Source organism: Rhinopithecus bieti, unplaced genomic scaffold (genome assembly GCF_001698545.2).
Source record: "Rhinopithecus bieti isolate Rb0 unplaced genomic scaffold, ASM169854v2 scaffold_1014, whole genome shotgun sequence".
Taxonomy (NCBI): Eukaryota; Metazoa; Chordata; class Mammalia; order Primates; family Cercopithecidae; genus Rhinopithecus; species Rhinopithecus bieti.
In genome coordinates this window covers 3,644,930-3,671,487 of record NW_016803499.1, presented here as the reverse complement: position 1 = coordinate 3,671,487, position 26,558 = coordinate 3,644,930, and the positions used below count along the sequence as shown (strand labels likewise).

Below are 26,558 nucleotides of genomic sequence, written 5' to 3'. Positions count from 1 at the left end.
ACCAGCCCTGAATGCAGCCTCCGGAGCAGGGGAGGAGGCTGCCGAGCTGTGTAGGGATGGGGCTCAGGGCTGGAGAGAACCGAGGAGCCATAAAGAGGAAGAGGGGAGCAGCACGCTGGACTTGGAGCTGGGTCCCGGCACTGCAGTCCCTCTCTGCCCAGCTTGCTGGGTGCTTCTGTGCAGACCAGAGACCCAGCTCCGCCTTCATCCTCCGAACCTCCCCTAGGTTTCTAGCCTCCCCGAGCAGCTGTCCCTTGGTCAGGAGGCTGCTGAGCTGGAATCACAGGCCTGACTTCGTGGTGCTCTCCACGGAGGATGCTGGCATGGCTTTGACAACGCCAGCCAATGCCCTGCTTAGTGATGGGGCACGGTACTGAATCCTAGGTCTGATCTTCGGGATCAGCACGCTGGCGGGTGAGGGCCGCACAGAGCCCTGCACCTGGCTGGCCTCTGTCCTCACAATCGTCTTTTCAGTCCATGTTTGCCCCTTGCCTACCCATGGAACACACAGGGCAGTGCCAAGCACGTAGAGCTGCAGGTGAGGTGGCGCTATTCTGGCCCCGGGAGCCTGCCCCAAGCAGGGATGCGAGGTGGGACCAAGAGACCTCTCTGTTCTACACCTGGTCTCTCTGCCACAAATGCTCCCTCCTCCACACCCATGTCAACTCAGCTGGAGGGCCTCATACTTCTTCCAGAAAGCCCTCCTGAATTCCCTCCTGTGCCGTCTCTGCCCCATCTCCTACAAGGTGGGAGCTCACAGGTAAGGATGGGGGCTTAACTGCCTGGCATGGGGCCAGGCCTGGGAGATGGCTCAGCACAGCTGCCCACTGTGGGCATCTCGAAGCCCAGCTGGCACAGGCTGTGACACGGGGCTGCGGAGGACAGAATGGCCCTGCTTGCTCCCCCAAAACCTCTGTAGAAATGCATTCAGCCACCATTTCCCAACCTCCCGAGCCCCAAAAGCTGAAGATGGGTGTCGGGTAGGACAGGGTTACAGAATCTTCCTGGAGGAGCCCAGTGCCTTAGATTTGGGTGGCAGTGGAGCCCAGTGGCAATCAGGAGCTGAGTGACCCCTGGCGATTCCCAACTCTCTTAGGCCTTTGCCTCCTTATCCGTAAATGGGTGCATGAGGCCTGCAGGGACGCTGAAGGCCCTGGTGAGAGATGGTGCCTCTGGGACCTGGCCCAGGTCAGCTTTCCTTCAGGGTGTGGTGGTCACCAGCAGCAGCAGGGATGGAGGCAGGACCCTCGGGCCTCCCTGCACTAAATCAGCTGCCCCTCCCAGGCCAACACACCCTGGTGTCAGGATTTCTCAGAGCAAAACGTCCCTTGTAGGCTTTTCCTAAGGGACTCTGGGCAGGGTCAGGAGAACCTGTGTGTCTCTCCTGATGCAGTGCGGACCCCAGTAACCTGAACATAAAACGGGGGTCATCTCCTATGTTTTTTCCTGACAACCCCTGCCTGAGGATGATTTCACCAAGACAGACAGAAGCAGCGTAGGTGCCACTCAGACTCACCACCGCCCAAAAACCCAGTGTGCTGGAGCTCTGCTTACCCCAGAGGGCCATGAAGACAGAGAAGAAGACGGTGGCGGGGTTGTCGAAGAGGTGGCTGGCGCGGGCCGTGGCGCAGGCTGAGCTCATCTTCCAGTAGCTGCAGGTCTTGTCGCAAAGCGGGCACATGGTGATATTTTGTCTCTGGTCACACATCTCCATGCTGCAAGAAAGAGGCAGCCCTGGAATCGCCTTGCCAGGCTGCGTGGATGGAGAGCCTCCTGGGTGGCGAGCTGGCCTGGGAGAAAGCGCTGGGCCCGAGCTGGGGGTTGGCGAGGGTCCCCCAGGTCCCTGCTGTGGTGGACATAGACTGGGTACTTAGCCATGCCCTGTCCCTCCTTGCCATCCAGGGCAGCTTCACAGGCGTGTGACCCATGCTGTTGCACTGGCCCTGAGCTCAGCAGGGCCTCATGCTTAGTTTAACGCTCCCCTGTTGCTGTCTTAAAACATACAATGGGCTGGACGCTGTGGTTCATGCCTATAATCCCAGTACTTTGGAAGGCCAAGATGGGCGGATCACCTGAGGTCAGGAGTTCGAGCCTGGCCAATATGGTGAAACCCCTGTCTCTACTAAAAATACAAAAATTAGCCGGGCATGGTGGCACGCGCCTGTAATCCCAGCTACTTGGGAGGCTGAGGCAGAAGAATTGCTTGAACCCTGAAGGCAGAGGTTGCAGTGAGCCGAGATCATGTCACTGCACTCCAGCCTGAGTAACAGAGCAAGACTCCATCTCAACACACACACACACACACACAGCATACACACATACACACAGACATACACCATACACACACACATACACATACACACACACACAGCATACACACATACACACACACAAACACACATACACCACACACACACACATATACACACATACACACACACACACGCACATATACACACACACACAATGATTTTTGAACTAGGGACCTGCATTTTCCTCTTGCATGGGGCCCTGCAACCTCTGTTGCCGGCCCTGGAGGCGGACTCACCCAGACCTGTTCTGTGGTAGCTGGGCCCCGGAACATTCACCCCTGGGGTGACCCTGAGGCAGAAACCTCTGTAGCCTGTCCTCCAGCCACTTCCAGGAGAGGCAGAGTTCCCAGCCTGCCCCCATCTAATCAGCAAGCCTTGTGCCAATAGCAATGCTAGCCAGGTCTTTATGGTATAAGGTCCTGGAAAACAGTGAGATGACGAGCGTCCTTGCTCTGTGCCAGGCACCGTCTACGTGCGGTTCACACAGCATCTCCATTCGCCTGGTGGGGTGGCTGCCTTGGACGTGGCCTGGGTGCTCTGGACACATGAGGTAGAGAAACAGGGACCCCAGGACTCCCCTCTGGGAGACCGGGGGCTGGGCTGGGAGGAATAGGTCCCCAGCTGCCTGGCGCAGCAGAGGCCCATCAATGGGTCCTGCTCAGTGCAGGCTTCTGCTTTGCTGAGCACAGGCAAGCCAGGGACCAGATCTCAACCACTGCGGCAGGAGAAAGGATCTTCGTGATGCCTAAGACCCATCTCTGTGCCTCCTCCCCAGCACTGACTCACTCCCACGAATATTAGAAAATACCAATACTTCCAGCCTATCGGCGGTGTGAGCAGGAGCGTCATTATCGGCTGGCAGAGATGTTCCACCTCACCTGGACCAGCACTGGGGACTGTTGCAATCCCAGAGCCCAGAGAGGGGAAGTAACTTGTTCAGGGCCACACGGCAGAGTGAGAACGGAATCCTGGTCTCTATCTTCAAAGCCCGAGCACTGCGTGGCTCTCCTCTACTGCTCAAGGGCCGTGGGGGCTCCCTGTGGAAGATGGGTGGCCTGAACTGGGCCCTCAGTTGGCTACTCAAACCCTCTGCGACCCTGGCCAAGTCCTTCAGCCTCAGATTCAGTTTTTCTTTCTGGAAAATGAGGAGGGGTCAGAATAAGGTCCTTCCTGCTCTGGCCCGCTTTGAACTTTCTCCTTTCTGCTGCCTCGGACAAGGTTCTGGGCTCTAAACACACACCCTGGCTGGTTGGGTCAGAGGGTTATCCGGGAGGACGCTGAAGAGGGTGTTTGTTTTTTGACTTGCTGGATACACTGAACTTATGCACAGAATCATGCCTGGTCCACAGCCGCTGGTACTTCATAAATGTCCCCTGCAAGGCTCTGAGGGGCCTCCTCTGTGCCCAGCATCATGGGCATTCTGGTTCAATTCTCTTCCTTCGGGTACAGACACTAAACATTTATTAAAAAGTGGTGTAGGGTCAGGCACGGTGGCTCACACCTGTAATCCCAGCACTGGGAGGCCCAGGCGGGCAGATCACTCCAGGTCAGGAGTTTGAGATCAGCCTGGCCAACATGGTGAAACCCCGTCTCTACTAAAAATACAAGAAGTGTCCGGGCGTGGTGGTGGGCGCCTGTAATCCCAGCTACTTGAGAGGCTGAGGCAGGAGAATCACTTGAACCCGGGAGGCGGAGGTTGCAGTGAGCCGAGATCGCACCACTGCACTCCAGCCTGGGTGACAGAGTGGTGTAGGTACGGCATGTTCCAGGCACAAAAGATGAGTAGGTTAAGAACGATTCATTGAAGCCATGGCCATGGCCTGGAGCAGGGAGGAAGTATGTGTGTGTGTGTGTGTGTGTGTGTGTGTGTGTGCGCGTGCGCGTGCGCGTGCGCATGGGAGCAGGGGTCGGGTGGGGTGGGCAGGCGCACACAGGTGGTGGGAGAACCTGCACTCTGTGGTTAGCTAGCTCTGGGTTTGTATCTTAGCTCTTGCATTTTGTGGTCCGTGTGGCCTTAGTTTTCCCGGCTGCAGAATGGGGTAGCTGATAGTGAAGAGAAGCCGTGTTAATAGGTTGTCAGGAGGGTTAAACAACCAACAACCAGCACGAGTGTGGCCCTTGGAACAGTGCCTGGCACCCCTCAGCCATCATGTGGTCATCAATGCTGTTATCATCGTCATGCAATAGCCAAGTGCCTTGCAGCAGCAGTGAGTTCTAAACCTAAGCCAGGAGCCGGCCTTTCGGGCTTTATCTTGTGCCCCTCACTCAGCCTCCTCTCTTCTGAGGGCCTCTTGAGGGCAGAGGAAAGCAGAGTGTTGGGGGGTGGGGGCAGGACGTCCCCAGTTGGGCACAACATGCGCTCCTTTCCCAGAGAACAGGCACGTGGAAGGCCACCCCCGTCATCGCCAGCATGTGGCCCAGGCCACAGTGACCACCTGGCCTGAGGGTGGCCTGGAGTCGCCGGCGGTGGGATCAGGGACAGGGAGGGCCAAGGTGTATACCAACGGCCTGCCCGTGAGCCCTACGGCTCTCCTGGGCTCTCCTGCCTGTCCCCCTCAGCTTCTAGCACAAACACCACCAGCCCAACAAGAAGCCTCTGATGGTTTTAAATCCCCCTCCGCCTCTCACTTCACCGCCGTTAGCCAAAACAAAGAGCAGGAAGCTCTCTTCTTCAGAGAGGACTGGAGGTGCAAGGGCAGCAGGCGGCTCCACGCTGAGCACCGGCTTCCCTGCAAGCTTGGTGGGGATGGGGCGGAAGCTGCAGGAAGCACGCACCTCCCGCTTCGCTCCAGGTCACCTACTGGGCAGGGGTCTTGGCTTTGGCTTCGTCTCCGCCCACAGCAGTTGAATCCTGAGTAACTGCTGTTTGCATTTCTGACCATGTGGTGGAAGGGCCGAGCTGGCATGGCCAACCCCGGGGCTGGCAGAGCCTCCCTGCTGAGGCCACCCTCCAAGGGCAGGAAGGAAGGAAGATGGAGGTCCCCCAGGCTTCCTCCAGGGGGTCATGGGGAGAATCCCCACCTTGCACTCACCGTTTCCCTCTGGCTTTGAGCTCTTAGCCTAAAGCCAGCCTTACACTCCCCACCAAATCTGGGCTACCTTGAGCTTTACCACAACCAAATCCAAGTGCCCAGGACCTCATATCATATTAACAAAGGGACACCCTTTCTCCTGCCTAGGACCAAATAGCACCGAAGGGGAGATAAGCCAGATTCCTCAGAGCCTCGATTCCGGGTGGGTGGAATATTTTAGGTGTTATTCATGTATCAAAACATCATTTAAACACAAATTGACCAGATATGGTCTTTTTGTGCTGCTAAGAGCCAGTTTCTTTCCTAGCTAAGACTGATTGCGTCTTTACAGACAGGCTCAGTTGATACATTTTCCAAACTGTAGCTCTGCTTTAGAGGTACTTGGCAGGAGTGGTTTGAAAAATAACCAGACTAATATTTTAGGACTTTTCTGAGACTTCGAGCCCCTGCAGGGCAGGGCCAGCCCAAATTTCCCTTTACAGTCAATTTCTTGGTGGAGCAATTTGCCCACTGAAGGCGCTGCCTGTGGACATAGAGACCCTGCCAGAGGCTGGGAGCCTGGAATTATCCTTAGGTTCGTGTCAGGAGATCTAAGAAATGGCTACAAAAGCACCAGAGGGGCTCTGCACAGTGAGGCTGAGCTTCTCAAAACCTGACTCTTTTTTTTTTGGCTACAGGGCCTCACTCTGTTTCCCCAGGCTGTAGTGCAGTGGTGAGACCATGGCTCACTGTGGCCTCGACCTCCCGGGCTCAAGGGATCCTCCAACCTTAGCCTCCCAACGTGTTGGGATTACAGGCATGTGCCACTGCACCAGGCACAACTGGACTCTTGTTCTGAAGTCACCTGGGGGAGCTGCTGTCTCAGGTCTGGGCCTTCTTTTCTGAGCTCCCTGACGTCTGACATACCCTTGGTGAACAGCAGAAGGCACATCGGATCTACATTCAGACGCCTGCCTATGCTGTGGGATGCAATCCTCCCTTATGGAACAGTTCCTACAGAATTTCCCGGGGCTGTGTGGATAAGGGAAGCAGGTAGCCTTAGGAAGCTGGGCAGGTGGAACCTACGGTACAGCCCACAAGTGCCAGCCTGCACTGAGGCCTCTGGCATTCATGTCTCACCTCTTGCAAGCACCAGCCTGCACTGAGGCCACTAGCATCCAAGTCTCACCTCCCACGAGTGCCCGCCTGCACCAAGACCTCTAGTGTTCATGTCTCACCTCCTGTGAGTGCCCCCCCACACCAAGGCCTCTAGCATTCTTGTCTCACCTCCTGCAAGTGTCAGCCTGCACCGAGGCCACTAGCATCCAAGTCTCACCTCCCATGAGCACCAGCCTGCACCAAGGCCTCTGGCATCCATGTCTCACCTCCCGGGCACACAAGGAAACAAAGAACTTTCTTGTCACATAATGACCAACAAGGAAAAGGAACAAGCAAACCATAACAACCTTCAAAGAGTGAAAATGGTCAGATGTTTGTTTTATGCCTCTCTTAACAATAAAACATAGCCTAGCACAGATGGGCCTGAGAAGGGCACTCAGACTCCTAGATGGCTTCGAACCATGTCCTTCCCTCCTGATGGCTCGTGGCTTGGCGTGAGGTTTCACGTGTACAGGAATTGGTGTGAGAGGCCAGTGTCCCTGTGAATTGTGCAGCTGGGATGGCAGGAGAGGGCTCCCTGGTGTGTGCCGGGCGGGGCAGGAGGGGCTGCCGCCTACCTGGGAATGTTTTCGTCCACAGTGGCACATCCGTACAGGAAGACAATGATTCCCACGATGGAGGCAGGGATGAGCATCTGGGTGTACACGCCCAGCCAGGCGAAGTACAGGCCGATCTTCTCCCCAAAATACTTCCTACACCAGGGGAGCAGAGCAGAGTCAAGCCCACTGTCATTCAATACTAGCAGGGAAACATGTCCCGGGGCCTCCCCAGCAAGGAGCAACTCAAACCGGGGGCACTGGTTCTCTCATCCGAGAAGCAGAAAGTAGGGTCCTGGGCCACCCCATCAGGTTGGGGGTGCTCTCTGCTTTTCTGAAGCCCTCCCCTCTTCTCTTTTTCTTTTCTTTTCCTTTTTTTTTTGAGATGGAGCTTTGCTCCTGTTGCCCAGGCTGGAGTGCAGTGGTGCGATCTGGACTCACTGCAACCTCTGCCTCTTGGGTCCAAGAGATTCTCTTGCCTCAGCTTCCCGAGTAGCTGGGATTATAGGCGCCTGCCACCACACCCATTGCATTTATTTATTTATTTGTTTTTGAGATGGAGTCTTGCTCTGTCACCCAGGCTGGCGTGCAGTGGCGCGATCTTAGCTCACTGCAACCTCCGCCTTCCAGATTCAAGCTATTCTCCTGCCTCAGCCTCCCGAGTAGCTGGGACGATAGGCATGAGCCACCACTGCCAGCTAACTTTTGTATTTTGAATAGAGACAGGGCTTCACCATGTTGGCCAGGCTGGTCTCGAACTCCTGACCTCAAGTAATCCACCCACCTGAGCCTCCCAAAGTGCCAGAATTACAGGTGTGAGCAACCACGCCTGGCCCCCACTTCTCTGTGGTGCCCCGGGAAGGTGGGTGCATTTCTGTGTGTGATGGCCCACGCTGGTGGGTGTGCGTGTACTTCCCCTGAGGCTGTGGGCTCCATTCCAAGCCCTGTTCAGCGTAAGGACTGGAAAGCACCTCGGCCGGGAGGTTCCAAGAAACCCAGTTGCTCCTCATATTAAGTGTGGTTGGCACCTTGATGGCTTGAATGGATTTCTACCTGCCGAGCTCTGGTGGGCAGGTTGCCTAACCTGGTCCGCCCCTCCTTCCTGCTCTGTGGGGACAGAGATCCTCTTGGGAGAGGAGAAATCCTTCCACATTAGAGGCAGCTCTTTCCTTCCCCTGCACATCTCAAAGCAGGAAACCCCTCCAGCTGCCCAGTGAGGCCAGGCCAGGCAGTGAATTTAGGAGATGGTAAATGTGACAAAAAAGAGCCCACCCTCCAGGGAATTTGAATAAATCGCTTCAACTAATGCTGGCCCAGGCTCTCAGCCCTGCAGGGACATTTTGGGTCTCCCTACACAAGCTCTTCGAGTTCAAACACGTTCCCAGGTACTGAATATTCAGAGTGGTAGAAACCCACAGGGACGTTGGCGGACGTTATCCAACTGCCGTCGGACTAGGGACTTGATTCCCGCAGGCTGTGGCGCGTTCTTACCTGACCAGGTCGATGGGCTGGTACTTGTAGAAGACCCCATAACACGCCCACTCTTCGTACAGGAGCTGAGGGGGAGGAAGCAGTGGGGTTGGTGACCGTGTGGCACTCTGAGGTTGCTCCTTGGAACGCAGAGCGGTGGGGACTGAGCCTCCGTGACATCATTCATTCATCCCACAAACACTTCCTGAGAGTGGGCTGTGTGCTAGCAAGAGCGGGCCTCCCTTTGTAGGTGAACGTGGGGATAGGAAAGGAGCTTCTGGCAGGTTATGGAATGTGAGCTCTTCGTGATTTGACCTGGAATTGATCTAAATGGGCCGGACACTGTAGGGCTTCTCAACTTTAGGATTTTTGGTCGTCCCCTCAGACACCAAACCATTCTTTATAAAGGGCACAAAACCACCAGGGTTCTGAGCAGAGAAATACCAGTGGCGAAATTTTAAAAACTCTCACGGGATGCAAAGATACTCGAGGTTTATCTCCTGAGATGGGCTGTCTGATTAACAGCACTTCATGAAATAAATGAAATTGACACACACCCTGTTACCCCCCCAGGCTTTGGGCAGAGGGACGGTAATGAGTTTGGTGGATTGGAAGCCTTGTGTGAACATGCAGAGGATGTCCTGAGGAAGATGCCGGGTTAGGACTGCTGGTAAAAAAATAAAATAAAATAAACCCACGTGTGTGGGTGGTTAACGCTTTACAGACCTCAATTCAAAGCCCAGCGACAGGGTCACACTCAGGGAAGGCAGGATGTAGGTACTGCGAGGGGCCCAGAGGCTGTCCCGGGACAGAGCAGCTGCCCATCAGGAGCCAGAGGTAGGGCAGCTGCCCTCCTCCTCAGTTCAGAGCCCATTCTGGGGTCAATCTGCCTCCTAAACTCATAGTCAAGATCACAGCTGGGGGACGAGGGAACCCCTTGGAGCCTCCGTAACTCCTCCCAGTGTCTGGAGGGTGGGAAGTGAGTGTGAGCCATCTCCATAGCTGACATAGCCTCGCGTGCCTGAGCGTCTCGTCTAGGGTAACACTGGGACTGTGCACTATAGAGACCCCCCCACTGACAAATAGGGAGGGGAAACAGTGCAGGCGTACCCACGGCTGCCCCCACCCAAAGTCACAGGTGGAGGGCATGTTTCTGAAATCCACAGAGGGGCCGCCTGCTGCTGCACAGCCCCTTGAAGCCACCAGCCTCACCTGCAGCTGAGCATGGCTATGGAGGGGCTTGTGACTTGTGTGCGGCCCTGGGCAGGTTCCCCCACCCCCGAATCCAGAGTCCTGGGCAGACCCCTTCCCCTATCCCTGTCTCCTCCTTTACACTGAAGGATGCAATCTCTCCTCCCAGGGCACGGAGAGAAGGCAGATGGGCTCATGTGAGTTAGTGATGTGCAGAAGGTACAGGGGGGTTCTGTGTCAGTGCATTTCCTTAGGCAGATAACAATGAAAAGGCCACAGTTTCACTGTGTACATAGGGAGGCCTCGGCCAGCAAACCTTGAAGCAGAGCTGCACCTCTGCAAAAGCAAAGCAGCCATCGCTGACCTGGGCAGCTTCCTCCCCTCACCTAGAGTCAAGCTGCTGATTTATGCCATAGATAGGTGGAAGATACGGCAGAGAGGGAGGAGGAGGGAGGGAGGGGACAGAGAGACAGAAGGAGGAAGAGGGAGAGACAGAGACAGATGGAGAGACAGAGAGAGAAGGAGGGAGGCAGGGAGAGAGACAGAGAGAGGTAGGGAGAGGGAGAGAGAGACAGAGACAGAGACAGATGGAGAGACAGAGAGAAGAAGAGAGGCAGGGAGACAGAGAGAGGTGGGGAGAGGGAGACAGAGACAGAGAGAGAAGAGGGAGAGACAGAGAGAGGTAGGGGAGAAGGAGAGAGAGACAGAGACAGATGAAGAGACAGAGACAGAGAGAGAGAAGGGGGAGGGAGGAAAAGAGGGAGAGAGACTGAGACAGAGACAAGAGAAAGGTGGGGGCCAGGGAGAGAGCAGAGACAGAGAGAAGATGGAGGCAGGGAATAGAAGAAGATGGGGAGAAGGAGAGAGAGAGACAGAGACAGATGGAGAGACAGAGATAGAGAGACAGAGAGAGGTGGAGGAGAGGGACAGAGAAAGACAGAGACAGATGGAGAGACAGAGATAGAGAGATGGAGAGAGAGGTGAGGGAGGGAGATGGGGACAGAAGGAGGGAGGGAGCGAGACAGGGACAGGGAGAAAGGACACAGTTCTGCACTGAGGGAGGAAGGACCCACCCTCAGTGGTTCCCACCATCTTCTGACAGACACGTGGAGGGGGCCCACCCCCAGCTTTCTACATAAACGTCTTGACCTCGGTGGACTTTTCTTCCTGCCAAGAGGTGACATCAATCACTCTGCACTGTCAAGGCAAAGAAATCCAACTAAAGACTCCACTGTTAGTGCTGGAAGGACTCCAAGGTGGCATCTTAGCCCTGGTGAGCAGGCAGTGGGGTGTCCAGGCATGGGGACTGTGGACTGGAGAACCAGGCCGGCCAGGTGGCTTCAGTCACTGTGACCTGGGAGCCTTCCAGCATCTGGACCCTGGAGGGATCCCAATAACCCTCAGGCGTCTCTCTTGTCGAAACCCCCTGCCAGGACTCACATGGCTGCCGCCGGCCCTTGGTGACATGGATGCAGTCTTTAATCGGTGTACATCCTTGCCCCTTGCCTTTCCCTCTAGAACAGAGGCACCAGAGGTTTGTCTGGTCCTTCTCACCCTCCATGCCTCCAACAGGGCCTGTGGGTTTTCAGTAAGTGACTGTTGAATGAATGGATAAATGGATGGATGAATGACATGTTGGGCTCTGTGGCTCCCAGTCCAGCCCAGGGATGCAGCAGACCTCAGTCCACACCTGGAGTCAATCCTCCACAACCCAAGCCACCCCCCTCCCCTACAGGGCCCAGGTGGTCCTACTCTTCCGGTGCCCTGGCAGGAGGAGGCAGCAGCTGCCCAGCAGAACACCTTCTGCACATCCAAAGACAGCTCTGGGGGCATGTCTTGCTCACCCGGGGTTTAGTTCTGTGTGGGTGTGAACTCGCCCAAGATCCTGGAGGAAGGCGCTCACTCTCAAGTACTCCTACGTGTTTGTGGTCCCATGATCAGACGGAGAGTGATGGCTGCCCTGCCGTGGCCCAGACCTGCCTCCTGCTTAAACTTCCCTACACTCTCTTCTGCCCACCCTCCAGCTCAGCACAGGAAAATGTCCTTGGCTGCACTTTCCTTTCTGCCCTGAAAGGCACCCAGGGTCAGGCACGTGGGGCTCCTGCCACTGATGGGAACAATAACGGAGAAGGCATGGGGTCTGTCACTGGAAAGGCAAAAACTCGGTGCCAGGCTATGGTGTGGAGCCATCGCAGCAGAATGCAGAGTTCCCCGCAGCTCTGAGTTAGGACCCAAACACCCATCTAATCCTCCCTCCTTCCCTCCTTTACTTCTTTCCATCATCCATCTACCTACCCATCATCCATTCCTCCAGCATCCATCATTCATCCCTCCATCATCCATCCATCATTAATTATTCATTCCTCTGGCATCCATCTATTCACCTATCCGTCCACCCATCATCTATCTACCCACCCATCATCCATCATTATTTGTCCCCCTGGCATCCATCTATTCACCTACCCATGCACCCACCCATCATCCATCGTTCATCATTCCATCATCCACTATTCACCCATCATCCATCATTCATTCCTCCAGCACCTGTCCATCCATCTATCCATCCATCCATTCATCCATCCATCTATCCATCCTCCATCATTCATTCCTCCAGCACCCATCCATCCATCCATCCACCCACCCACCCATCAGCCATCATTTATTCCTCCAGCATCCATCATTCATCCTTCCATCAGCCACCCATCCAAAAATCATTAATTATTCATCCCTTGGGCATCCATCCATTCACCTACCTACCCACCAACCCATCATCTATCATTCATCCTTCCATCATCCACCCATCCACCCATCATACATCATTAATTCCTCCAGCACTCATCCATCCATTTATCCATCCATCCATCCATCCATCCATCCACCCACCCACCCATCCATCATCCATCATTCATTCCTCCAGCATCCATCATTCATCCTTCCAATGGCCATCCATCCATCCATCATTAATTATTCATTCCTCAGGCATCCATCCATTCACCTACCCACCCACCTATCATCCATCCACCCATCCATCCATCATTCATCCACCCACCCATCATCCATCCTTCATCCTTCTATCATCTATCCACCCACCCATCATCCATCATTCATTCCTCCAGCATCCATCCACCCACTCACCCACCCACCCATCATCCATCCACCATCCATCCATCATTGATTATTCATCCCTCCAGCATCCATCCATTCACCTACCCATCCACTCACCCATCATCCATCATTCATCTTTCCATCATCCACCCATCATCCGTCATTAATTCCTCCAGCACCTGTCCATCCATCCATCCATCCATCCATCCATCCATTCAGCATTCATCATTCATCCTTCCATCAAGCATCTATCCATCCATATTAATTATTCATCCCTCAGGCATCCATCCATTCACCTACCCACCCACCTATCATCCATCCAACCATCCATCCATCATTCATCCACCCACCCTTCATCCATCCTTCATCCTTCCATCATCCATCCACCCACCCATCATCCATCATTCATCCCTCCAGCATCCATCCATCCATCCACCCACACACCTACCCATCCATCAACCATCCATCTGTCCATCCACCCATTCACCCATCCACCCACCCACTCATCCATCAACCATCATTCATCTCTCCACCATCCATCCGTCCACCCACCCGCCCATCAATCGTCTATTCATCCATCCACCCATTCGCCCATCCGTAATTTATCCATCCATCCATCCATCCATCCATCCATCCATCCATCCATCCCTCCGTCCCTCCATCCATTCATCCATTATACAGTTATCCATCTCCATCTCTATCCATCCATCTATCATCCCTTAATCTATTCATCCACTGAACTGTCATTCATTACTACTCCCCAACTACCCCCATGGGCCAGGCATTGTATCCACTGCTAGGACCTAAAATTAAATGGGGAGTGGAAAGCATTCTAGGTAAACAGCTGGGCCTGGACAAACCCACATTGTGTTTGCTGGGCCTGGCACACAGTAGTGCACAGTAAGTATTTCTTGAGTGAATAAGTAACTGAATGAGCTAGTCCTGGCACTGATGTGACCATCAGCCAAGCAATCCTGAGATTAGAAAAGCAGCCAGTGTGGCTTGAGAATGGAGGAGAGGGAGGAGAGGGTAGAGTTCAGGGGCATGTGACCCAGAGAACTGAATTCAGCCAGAAAGGGACTGCTGGTGTCCATGGAAGAAGCATCTTTAGGGGGAGGATAGGCATCTGCTAAGCGCCAGAGGGGTGCGGAGGAATGAAGGGGGCTGGACTCTGAGGCTGGAATTGGTCAGGACAGGCCTGTGGAGGGGATGTTCCTTTTCCAACAGGATCGGGGTGGGGAGTTCTGCAAGTCATGAGGTCTCAGACGATGCCAGATGTTACACTAAAAATAACCAAATATGTAATTTTTGTGCTAAGTTAGATAGCATCTTCATCTGGACTCCCGGGCAGGCAAGCTGTATCAAGTACCAAAGATTTAAAAACATGTATGGGGGCCTGTGGGGGGAGGCTAAAAGGAGGAACATTCCATACACAGAGGTCCTGGCCCCTGGGAATTGGGACAAGGCCACTATTGTGAAGTTGTCAGGGAAGCATCTCTACCCACCACCTGCGGAAGGACCAGCAATTGAGGCAAGGTCTAGGAAGGACTGTTTCCCAGGAGTGAAGGCTGGGCACGTTTGGGGAACAGAGGCTGACGTGGAGACCTGGGCGGAAGGCTGGAATCGGGTGTGGGCCCAAGGGGAAGGGAAGAGCAAATGGCTGTGGTGGGGACATGTTCTTTTTGGGGGCATGGTAGAGGAGCAGAGCTTCCTGGGGAGCCTGGGTGGGAAGGGTGGAATTCCCATGCTCAGAGCGAGGGGCAGAGGGTGGGGACCGACGCTTTGGGGAGTGAGGGATTGGCAACAGCCACTAAAGAATAAAGGGGCTGGCTGGGTGCGATGACTCATGCTTGTAATTCTAGCACTTTGGGAGGCTGAGGCGGGTGGATCACTTGAGGCCAGGAGTTCAAGACCAGCCTGGCCAACATGGCGAAAGCCCGTCTCTACTAAAAATACAAAAATTAGCTGGGCGTGCTGGCAGGCACCTGTAATCCCAGCTACTCTGGAGGCTGAGTCAGGAGAATCACTTGAACCAGGAGGCAGAGGCTGCAGAGAGCCGAGATCGCGCCATTGTACTCCAGCCTGGGTGACAGAGTGAGATTCCATCCCAAAAAAAAAAAAAGAATAAAGGGGTCACCCAGTGTTTCCCGAAGTGTGTTCCCTGGGACACTAACTCAACAACTTATCCATTTAAAAGGGTTCCAGGTGAGGTAAATTTGAGAAATGCTTCATTGACCACCATCAAACAGGTTTCCCCAATGCGCTGCTGGGGGCCATTGTTCTCTGTGCACCTGGTCTCAGTGGTTCCCAAGTTTATTTGCCTGGGAGCCCTGTGGGATTAGGCCACATGCCAGCAAGGACAGCTGGAGGCCCAGGCACAGTTCAGATTGTCCTGAGAAGATAAGGGAAGGACAGCGTGCAAGGAGTGGGCTCTGGGAGCACAGCTTTCCCTTTCCCATGCTCACAGCCACCTGCCAAGGGCACTTTTGAGAATCAGAAAGAGGAGAACAAACCAGCCACACAAAGCTCAGGGACTTTTCTCCTGAAAAGGCGAGAGGGGACACCCACTGCTCGGCCCCCTGCAGCGAGTGCCCTGGGGAGGCCCTGGAGGCCAGCGAGTCCTCGGTCCAGCTGCAGACCCACCCCCGCCCCAGAATGCCTGCAGCCTCGACAGAGCCGCCTCCTGCTCCGCTCCATCAACTTACTTTTCTGTCGTTGAACTCCACGTTTTCACCCTCATAGTCTCCCTGTTAAAAAAGAGGAAAGGGACTTTCTTATCATCCAGTGGAGCTTTGGAGGCACTCACATCCATAATGTTTTAAAACATAAACCCCAGCAGCCCTCGTTGACACCGATTAGATCATCCTGGGACAACATTTCACAGAAAGCATGAGGGTTGCCTGGGTGCGCCCCCTGTTCCGATAGAAAGGCCGTGCCCATCCCTTTTGGCCTCCAGGACGGCCTGAGCGGCCTTTTCCCTCGACACAGAGGGAACTCTAGGAGAGGGTCCACGGTCAGGTCCTTGGAACCAGAAACACAAATGAAAGTGGGCTTTCGTGAGCCGAGATTGCACCACTGCACTCCAGCCTGGGCGACAGAGCGAGACTCAGTCTCAAAAAAAAAAAAAAGAAAGGGGTCTTTCGGAGGCAGGAAGAGTCCTATCAATAGGGTGCGCATACGTCCCACTCTGCTGGGACAGTCCGTGTCTTGCTCCCTTTCGCTGTGGAGCATCCCAAGAGGGACAGTAAATGACACGGTCACTGTCGTCTAGATCAGTGAGTCCAACACTCCCATTTTACAGATGGAAACACTGAGGCTCCCAGAAGCAAATTGACATTTCTGAGGACACATAGCTAAGATTGGTCAGACCCTGACTTGAATCCAGACCTTTGAACCTAAAGGAAGACAAAGGTGTAAGGGTTGAAAGCGCGTCTTGGGACATCATGGGTCTAGACTGCCTATGGCTGTGTGCACGTTACCCTCGCAAACACTCAAAATGATACTGAACTGTCATTCAGTGAGCCCCAAATAACCACAGTTGACATAAGTAACAGGGGAGGAGCAGCAAGGGAGCGGCTCTGCCGAGGTTCAGGGCATGGTTGGCCTGGCCTGGCTAATGGTTTTTTTTTTTTTCGAGATTATAGGCATGAGCCACCATGCCCAACCGACCAGATATTTTTGACGAATGAATGAATGAACGAATGGATGCAGTAAGCACAGGATTGGAATGGGGTAGGATGCAGGACAGCTTCACGGTGAGGAAGACGGAAGTAAAAATGTAAAGCAGAAACTATACAGCATGCAGTGAGAGCCTCACCATGGCCGCCGAGGCCAGCCTGAACTTCCCTTCAGTCTTATCGCTCAGGCTGGAGTACAGTGGCGTGATCTCGGCTCACTGCAACCTTCGCTTCTGGGTTCAAGTGATTCTCCTGCCTCAGTCTCCCAAGTAGCTGGGACTACCACCACACCCAGCTAATTTTTGTATGTTTAGTAGAGACGGGGTTTCACCATGTTGGCCAGGCTGGTCTCAAACTCCTGACCTCAAGTGATCCACCCGCCTCGGCCTCCCAAAGTGCTGGGATTACAGGCGTGAGCCACTGCACATGGCCTGGCCAATGAGTTTTAAGAATATCCAGGCAGACAAAGCTATGGGACTCTTGGGGGTCTGTCCAGTGCCCTCTGCACTCACCAGCAACTTCCACGACTCCTCTAACCCCTACCAGGTGGGGACAACTTGACCACACACTCAAGCAAGCGACCCAGTGCGGGTGGTCTTGGAACCAAGATGCTCTGAGAGCAGTTTAACCAATTTCCTCCTAAGTCTTCAGGGGGTCCTCACCCACCCAAGCCTGACCCCTTTTACTGGTTCCCAGTTTCTCTACATGGATGAGACAGCCACACGATCCCAGCAACGTCTCATTTATATGGAGGTCCCTACGCTGGTGACCTCAGGCAGGGAGATGTTAGTCAGGAAGAAAGCCAAAAAGTCACCAAGTAGCCGACATAAATATCAAAGTCCTTTCAGGGCAAGGTGATACACTGATTCCAGGAGAGTTCCTCAGGGTCTCGCCTGGAGCACGTGACTCTTACCCACATGCAGTTCTGCCAGGTTGTTATCTGGTTGGCAATGGCATTTACCAGACATTTTTTTTTCCTGAGATGGAGTTTTGCTCTGTCTCCCAGAGTGGAGTGCAGCGGCACAATCTTGGCTCACTGCAACCTCCGCCTCCCGGGTTCAAGCAATTCTCCTGCCTCAGCCTCCTAAGTAGCTGGGATTACAGGCATGTGCCACCATGCCCAGTTAATTTTTGCATTTTTAGTAGAGATGAGGTTTTGCTATGCTGGCCAGGCTGGTTTCGACCTCCTGACCTCAAGTGATCCACCTGTCTCAGCCTCCCGAAGTGCTGTGATTACAGGCGTGAGTCACTGTGCCCAACCGACCAGATATTTTTGACAAATGAATGAATGAATGAATGAATGAATGAATGAATGAATGGATGGATGGATGCAGTAAGCACAGGATTGGAATGGGGTAGGATGCAGGACAGCTTCATGGTGAGGGAGATGGAAGTAAAAATGTAAAGCAGAAACTATACAGCATGCAGTGAGAGCCTCACCATGGCCGCCGAGGCCAGCCTGAACTTCCCTTCCGTCAGTGCTCTGGGTAAGGACATGGGTGCACGCGGCTCAGGCCAGAACCAGTCACCTCCTCAAATGCTTAAACATCAGCTTTGGTACTTAGCAGCATGGGTGCCCTTCAGTTGTATGGAAAATCTGTGGCTGTGAAATTCTGTATTCCCTAAGGATACCTGACACCCACAGCCCAGGGCTTCTGGGTTCCACTCCTTCTGGACTGTGCACCCCTGGGCAAGTGGCCGGAGCCCCTCCAGCCTGTTTCTCCACCTTTAAAGTGGGAACAGACCCCACATGACTGCATAAGGCACGATGAAGATTTTGAAAGAGGAGATTCTCTGCAAGGATCTTGGAGATGATTCTTGTGAGGCTGGCTCTCTGACAAGAAATAGCTGATGAGGGAGTTTTGCGCGTCAGTTTAAACTGTTGACAGTCAATCCCTAAGACAAATGCAGGAGTGGCCGCCAAGAAGAGGGATGCATTTGGCCTCCGTGACGGGATGAGGTGGGGATGCAGTGAGGCGCTGGAGTTGCAGAGTGTCACTAGGGACGGCTTTTGGCCCCAGCTCCTCCACAGGGGCTGTTCGACCTCAGGTAAGTTACTAAACCTCTCAGTCTCTGTGTGTGCACAGGTTACATGAGGTACAGTTCCTTCTAAACAGAGGGCTCTGCACACAGTAGGAGATTAAATACGTTCATTTCTCCCCTTTCCCTTTTAAGACTTAAAGGGCTAACTCAAAACAGGCAGGGAGGGCCGGAAACATTTTGGCTTTGCTACCTCAACCTCTCAGCAGGGATTACCTGCTTAAAGGTCAATCAGGAGCATGGATGTAGTTCTAGGCTGCCTTCTTGGGATCATGGGCTGTGCCAGGCAGGGCTGTCTTCCTGGCACCCAGCCAGAGCCTGCACAGGGTAGAGCAGAACAGCCAGACCGGCTGGGTCCTCTGGACGAAAGCCTGACAGAGGGGACGAGTGGGCTCCTGCAGACTCAGGGCTTCAGGGCAGGAACCCGGAGCCACTGCCACCATCTAGGGGCTTGAGCCCTGCTCTTGGCACCTCCCCAGAGAGCAGGTCACTGGCCGAGGCAAACTGACTCAGTCCAATCCGAATCAACACCATGTTTACTGAGCACCTACTAAGTGCTGAGTGCTGGGGCTTCCTTGAGATGACCAAAGGTGGTCAGACGGTGGTGTCTTTGCAGGTCAGGGACCATCCAAGGCCCAGAGAAGGGAGGAAGAAGCCACTAGTGCTGGGGAGGAAGGCAACAGGAAGGCTTGGTGTGGGTGCTTCTGTCCGCCTGGGGTGGGGTGGGGCAGGGAAGAGGACTGTAGAAGGAACAGCATGTGTGAACACACGAAGGGAGGAAACGGGGCTGCCCAAACACCCCAATCTCTGGACCTACAGGGAGGAGGAGGCCCTGACAGGGAGGCCACGAGGTGACGGGCGGCAGATCTGCCCAGACTCCTTCCCTTGGGGTCAACCCTCTGGAGAAGACACCTCTGAAATGCCCTGCGGGATCCCTGCACCTTACATTTGTCTAATCCAGTGTTTCTTCCTCAAGAAGACAGGAATTAGGCCGGGTGTGGTGGCTCACGCCTGTAATCCCAGCACTTCGGGAGCCTGAGGTAGGCGGATCGCTTGAGGTCAGGAGTTCAAGACCAGCCTGGCCAACATGGTGAAACCCTGTCTCTACTAACAATACAAAATATTAGCTGGGTGTAGTGGTGCGCGCCTGTAGTACCAGCTAGTTGGGAGGCTGAGGCTGGAGAATTGCTTGAACCCAGGAGGTGGAGGTTGCAGTGAGTTGAGGTCATGCCATTGAACTCTAGCCTGGGTGACAGAGCAAGACTCCGTCTCAAAATAAATAAATAAATAAAAATAAATAAATAAAAGAGGAGTTAGGACAAGTTATGATTCCTGACCCACAGATGGGGACACTGAGGCTCAGTGAGACAAGGGCTGACTCCACCACTCAAGGCAGAGGAGCGGGTAAGTGGCTGGGACTGGAATCTGGGTCTCCTTAGTCCCAGGCCTGTCCCTTCTCTCCTGCTTCTTGGCTCCTGGCCTTTGCACATTTGCAAAGTTTCAGAGCTCCTCTGTCCGGGATTCCCACACTGCTCAGGCCCCGAGGCCCATTCCCAGTGCCCTTGTGAACTGAAGTCCCTGTTTCCATAGAGACAACAAGAAGACAACCTTCTCTCTCTCTCCACCCCGAGTCAGCTATATTTGTCAAAGGGATACTAGTGGGATCTGGAGATTCAGCTCAGGAAGTTGGCCACTTGCTCTGCAGAAATAGACACATACAGAGCCCTGGTCATTCTGCCATAGCCCCGGGCCAGCCGGGGGTAGGCGAGCCCGGACCAGGAAAGACATTCTGTGGACCCGCTGGCTGTGAGGTTCAGAGGACGTCAAGGCAGAGCACCTGTCACCCGTGCCCCCGTTTTGGTGGGATTGTTCTGCAAGAAAAGATGGCCCTGTGTGTAAATTCTTGGTCCCCACCCGGGGAACAGGGAAGGCCTGTGTACAGTTGACATTTACAGCGAGAGCCAAGCAGGAAGCTGTGACCGCAGGATAATTACAGCTCCCTGGGAGGTGTGGCCCGGAGGGATTTGGGGAGTCAAATGACGCAGAGATAAATCGTGTGTTCAGGTTACTTACATCGTGCAGTGGGTATGCAGCCGCGTACACGCCATTGGCCAGCAGGCTTGTGATGCCTTAAAAACAGAGGCAGAGAGAGGGTTACGGGACAGGCGGGTCTCCCGCTTCACATTGTAAAGTCACAGCGGTCACAGGGCCGTCTCAGCCACCAAGAGCTTCTCAAAATGAAACGAACCTGACTACACAGAGCCCGCCACCTCTGGGATTTCTTCCCCAGGAATGACAGGGCACAGCCAGGTTATTGATCTATCAACTAGGAGATGACGGAACACATGCTCGATTGGCAGAATTAGAAAGACATAGAGAAAACCCCAAGAGGCGACTCCGTCTCAGAGGCAGGCGGTGTGAGCAGACCGTGGCTTCACTGTCACCCCAAGCCTCCGATTCACCAGCACCCCCCACCTGTCCGAGGCAAGCCTGCAGATGGGGAAGGTGGGATGTAAGCGGTTAGAGAAGCTGAATCATAAGGAAATATATGGATGGAAAAATTGATGGTGTCAGAAAACACACATACAATTCGGAATTAGATTTTAGATTGATTGGGAAAACCGGAGGAGGCCCGCACTTACCATACTTCCCACATTTCCGCCTTTTACTTAGAAGGGCGGAGTCCTTCTTTCTTCCCTCGCCTTGCCCTGTTTATACATTGGCTATTAGTGATGTGGAAAGGCCTGACAGGACCAAAGCTACATTTGGGGCAGCAAGCGCCAGTGGCCAGCAATTCTGGCAGACTCACGGCCGGCCAGTGCTCCTGGAGGCAGTGGAATGCTGGCAGGGCCCCTTTTCATGTGGCCCCCAGGGCCACATAAAAAAACACCATGGGCACATTATAAAAACACCACGCCTGTGTGTCCTAACCCGTGTGCATGCAGGCGCCCAGCCCCAGGAGACTGCGAGAGAGGACGGGAGAGCCAGGGTCATGCGTGGGGAAGGGTTTCCTGGAAATCTGATCTTGCTCCAAACACATCGTGGGGGTCCAGCCGGGCAGGGGCGTTTCCATGGGACCCTTTGCTGCTCATGGAACCCCCTGCTTGGCTGAAGAGGCTTCCTAGGCAGCAAGAGCGTTTTTCACAGCAGCCTGGGCAGCCCACCCTCTGAGATTCCACCTGATAGTGGTGGGAAAATGATTTCCTGAAGTCCCGTTGAAAATGGGCCATCTCTGTGGTCAGTGACCTGGAATGATCAGGGGACCTGAGGGATGCTTAGAAATCAAAACCAGAGGAAGGGGCTTAAGTCACATGTGTGAGTGAAATGTTTGTCTGCAATAGAAAGTGGACATGGGACCTGATCCAGGCTCGCTGGCCTCCTTCCTGTTGCTGGAATGCTGCTAGCCTGGTGCTGCCTGCTGCAGGGCCTTTGCACATGCCACTCCCTCTATCTGGAAGGCCTTCTCTCATCACAGTTCCTAAATCTCCCAGCTAGCCCCACCCTGCTCATCTTGCAAGACTGTGGTACATAGCTTGGTGGGTGACGTACTTGAGGATGATGAACTCAGAGGTGGGTCAACTCTCAGACAAGGCGCCACGGTGAAGCAGGGCTGAAGAGGAGGACCAGCGTCTATCTGCCCTGTCACCAGGTTCAGGGAACCAGCCCTGCCACAAAACCGGTGGGAGCACAGAGATCCTATGTCCCCAGGGACCAACCCGGGCAGAGGGTCAGCCCGGGCCATGCAGCCTGAAGCGCTGGACTTCTACTGCAACCATACACGTTTCTACTGGAAGGAGCGCTGCAGAGACCCGGGGGGAAACTGAGGTCCAAGACCTAGCCCTGGGACCAGAATCACACCTCCTCCTAGCCTCTAGTGACCTTTCCAAGGCTGTGCCCTGGCAGCGGCGACCTAGAGGAGCCATTTCAAAAACCCAAACTCCCGACGTCACCTTCTTTTCCGCCTGACCTCACTGCAGTCGTGTGGACTAGGGCTTGGTCATTCTAGAGGATCTCAGTCCTTCTGACCCTGGATGGGACTCCTCCACACTCCCCTTGACTTAGGACATGGACTTAGAGACTTTGGGCCTGCAAGGGTATCCCTGTGAGTGACCATAGACCATACGGTCAGGGGTCAAGCAGCCACCAGAGCTGTCAAGGGTTCGTCTTCTTTCTGTCTCCCGGGCCTGACCCCAGGAATTCAAGTTCAGAGCCATCGACTCCCACTGCTCTCCATTTTACTTCCCACGGCATTCCTGCCACCACTGGAAGCCAAGGCAGCAAGATGGTCCCTCCCGTATGCACAGACTCCAGCTCTCACCAGACCTGCTGTGTCCCCGGGGAGCCATGGCCTCGTCATGTCAGAGGCTTCTACAGAGTGATGGATGCTACCCTACGGCAGGGCTCTCAGCAGGGCAAAAGACAGCTCAAGAAGGAGGGGAGGAAAGGCCGGAAAAGGCATTCCTTTGCTCTGCAATGTTTTGGCTTTCACAAACTGCCTGCAGCTGTGGGCAAGAGACCTACTGACGGGGGAGGATCCCAGCTACACAATTTAATCAGGAAGATTTTGTATTTATGGCTTAAGGGGTTCTGGAAACTGGTGCCCAGGGAACCTGGTCAGGATGGTTTTGTGGCAGCTTCTGGAATTAGGCTGTCTGTACTTGGTGGTGCCTTGTCAGGGAGACCTGCTTTCAGCAAGCCCTGGTGAGCTTTTAAGGGTCTGGAACACCGCACGGAGATGTCCCCTGGCTGGAACCCCGATTACTTCCCACGGGACCGTGAGGGTTAAGAGAGGGCCAGGAACCCCAGTCACCCCTAACGCTGGTCTATTTCCAGCCTGGATTTACCGCCCTGCAGGGAGAGTCTGTCCACACGGCTCACAAACCGCTCAGGCCAAAGTGAAGGATGCGTTTGTGTTTAAAATTGCTGGGCCATAAAACCGCCCTGCACACTCCCAACCCAGCCCTCCTGTCTGAAACTGTTACACAGGCTTAAATCAAAACCCTCTTAAACACCCCAAGCCGGCTGCCCACCTCCCACAGAGATGACTCGGAGGCGAGATTCCCACTTGGAGACCAACGCTGATCTCAAGCCCCAAAAACGTGCTTACCCATGCTGTACTTGGCCTTGGTACACGTCGTCCTCTTCAGGATCTCATAGACCTATTGCAGAGACAAGAAGGAGGGGTGAGCAGTTACTTAAGGCACCTCCCACCAGCAGAAACAGTCTGCTGTGGCTGGAGAGGACCTGGTCACACATTACCCATGAAGACCTCTTTGGTGCTATTTTCCAAGGAAAGAGAATGGCCTTTATTCAGGGAGGGTTGACCCAGCTGAGGGCTCTCAACGCTGTCAAAGGCTTGCGATTCTCAGGGAGAAACAGGTACCACCTGCAGTTCCCATCTTTCACTTCCCACTTTCATTTGGGAGTGATGGCAGCTGGCCCCAGCAAAGCACTGCTGGGCTCTCCTGGGCCTAAGGCTGGTGTCCTGTGTCACAGCTGTGCCACATACCCTGCCTGGTGGGTTTACAGCACCCTCGTGCTGAGAGCTGAGTTGGAACAGCACCACCCCGGGACACAACCCTGAATGTTCTAGGACTCTGGGGGACCGGGAGTGGTGGCAGTGAGGCGGGCCTTGGGATCCGTTCCCCATGGCGGCAGGAGGTGGCCACCATTGGGCTCTGGGTTCCTGGTGCCTGGGCAGAGCCCTGCTGAAGGGATCCCACCCCAGCCGCCTGCCCTTGACTAGTGAAATATTTTGTTTGGTGGCCTTGGCAGCTCCGGCTCGGGAGTCTGTCTGCCTGGACCCTGGTGCCAGCTCTGCCATTTGCAGCTGTGTGATTTTGGACCAATGACATCATCACCCCGGCCTCAGTTTTTCTATCTGTAAACTGGGGTGAGAAGAACTGGTCCTGCTATGCAGACATGCATTTCAGAGCACACCAATTCTGCCTCTACTCTCTCAGGCAAGGCTAGCGTCCTTCCAGTGTCCCCAGGCCCAGACCATCTGACCTCTTCCCCTCTGCCTCCACCAGACCCACCTGTCCCAACAATCCCGCCCCCTGGCTGCCTCTCTCACTTTCCAAAATCACCCCTGCAGCCACAGGGCCTCCGCCCTGGCTGTTCCTTCTCCTAGAAGCACTTGTCCCCTTCAGATCGGAATAGGTCCAGGGTCTCGTTAACAACCAGGCCCTAAAGCCACCACCTTCCCGGTGGCTCTGTCTTCCAGCTCGGCTTGCCTCTCCCCACCTGCTGGATTATAAATGTCCTCAGTGCCTCTTTTCTCCCACCAGGTTCGGGCACACAGCAGGTACCCAATACATCCCTGCTGAATGAAGGAAGGAATCACCTACTCATCTGTTCTCCATGGCTCCCTCCCCATCATCCCTCAGATCTAATCGGTCCTGACCTTGCTGATTCTCTTATAACCACCTCCTGCCTTCCACACGTAGTTGTGGCCCCCATTGATGACCACTGCCATAAGCCCTCATCTACCAGTCACCTGCCCTCCCACAGCTGGTCACTGGCAGTGATCCTTCTGGAACAGATCTCACCACATCCTCAACCTTGCTCCACAACCTTCTATGGCTCCTCAGTACCTACAGGCCAAAGGTCTAAAACCCAAGACCAGCACAGTGGGCCTCTCCCTATCGAGCACTGCTGTTCTCTGACTCCTATCCACTTGCACACTGGGCCCCAATGCCAGGAGAGAGTGAATGGTGTGGAGGAGAGGAGTGGGGAAGGGCTGTTATTCCTTCACGCCTTTGCCTAGAACCTCAGCCAACCCTGTGTGCTGTTGGATTTTGATGACTATTAGGCCCGACTAACCAAGGCCAAAGTCATGAATTATCAGTTTCTTTGGAGCATGTTGGCCATGTAGAAACTGGCCTCCAGGGTCTCTGGGAGAGAGATCCCCTCCCCCCAACCCCAGATCTACCTGTCCCAGCAGTGGCTCAGAACCCCCCGTGTTGGTGCGACCTGCACCACCCTCCTGCTGGCTGCCTGCCAGTCTCAGGTGGTGGTCATGAGGAGCAGTCGTCTGGACAAGGTCACCCTGGCTGCCTCCTCCCAGCTCTCTGTCTCTGCCCAACCAGGCTGGGCTTTCTGGGCGGGGAAGAGAGAACAACAGCAACAGTCTGGCTGCCAGGTTAATTTCTTGTTTAGATTGAAGTTGGGTCCTGAGCCATGCACAGCCCTAGCTTGGCTGGTGGACAGGTTGGATAAACACGAAGCCAGTGCCTTGAGTAGGGCAGGGTGGCCTGTTCAGATTTCAAACCTCAGTTGGCTCCTCTGTCAAAGGCCTGGAAAGAGATCTCAACCCACGTGCCTTCGCCTCCATCACCCCCTCCCTCCTGCCCACACCTGCCTGCCCCGAAAGCCCCGAATCGTGGATTGATGGTCAGGCACGCACAACCCCACCAAGAAGAGGCTTTGAGAGATGTGCTGGGAGCTGCACAGATCCAGAAACACTGACCTCTGAAATCATTCCAGGGGTCTGGCTTCCCTCCTGCTTTCCCGAGCTCTGTGCTTATTCCCTTCCTCTGAGCTGCCCCAGCCTGGGGCACGACCATCCCCGGGGCCCCTCGCTGCCCTCTCCCTTTCATTATTCTAATTATTTCTGTCACAGACAATTAGAGCTGGCTTCCACCGGGAGGAGTTTCACCAAAATGAAATTATCATCTGGGTCCCCAGGGCCACCTTGCCGGGGAGCCGTTTCCAGGCGCGTGAGATACTTACAATCGTGCTCCGGGTTTTGCTGTCAAAAAACGAATCCTTATCAGACAGGTCAAATCTGTGGAAATATCAGGAAGGAAACAAGACACAGTTCACCACAGCCGGTGGTTCTCTGGGTTTCAAGGCCCTGGGAAACCACATTGTCCCCATTAGCGGCGACGGTGAAATGGACGGAACTCGTCCGCCCCTGGGCATTTGGAACAGTCTGTTTCACCGCCCCCCCACCTGGGCGAGGTCAGAGACCCACACAGGTGGGAAGTGACCTAAGAGGCAAGTATGGTCAGACCACCCCCAGCCCCCCACCCC

At 54.5% G+C, this 26,558-nt stretch overlaps 1 protein-coding gene across 1 annotated transcript in view; it reads right to left on the bottom strand.

Moving 5' to 3' along the window:
• ANO1 (anoctamin 1) overlaps positions 1-26,558 on the bottom strand; it is a 205,656-nt gene that overhangs the window by 58,384 nt on the left and 120,714 nt on the right. Inside the window, 7 exon segments of the mRNA XM_017887072.1 lie at positions 1,555-1,715; positions 7,060-7,194; positions 8,530-8,594; positions 15,510-15,551; positions 20,595-20,650; positions 23,629-23,680; positions 26,256-26,310. Coding sequence (XP_017742561.1) covers positions 1,555-1,715; positions 7,060-7,194; positions 8,530-8,594; positions 15,510-15,551; positions 20,595-20,650; positions 23,629-23,680; positions 26,256-26,310 — 566 coding nt within the window.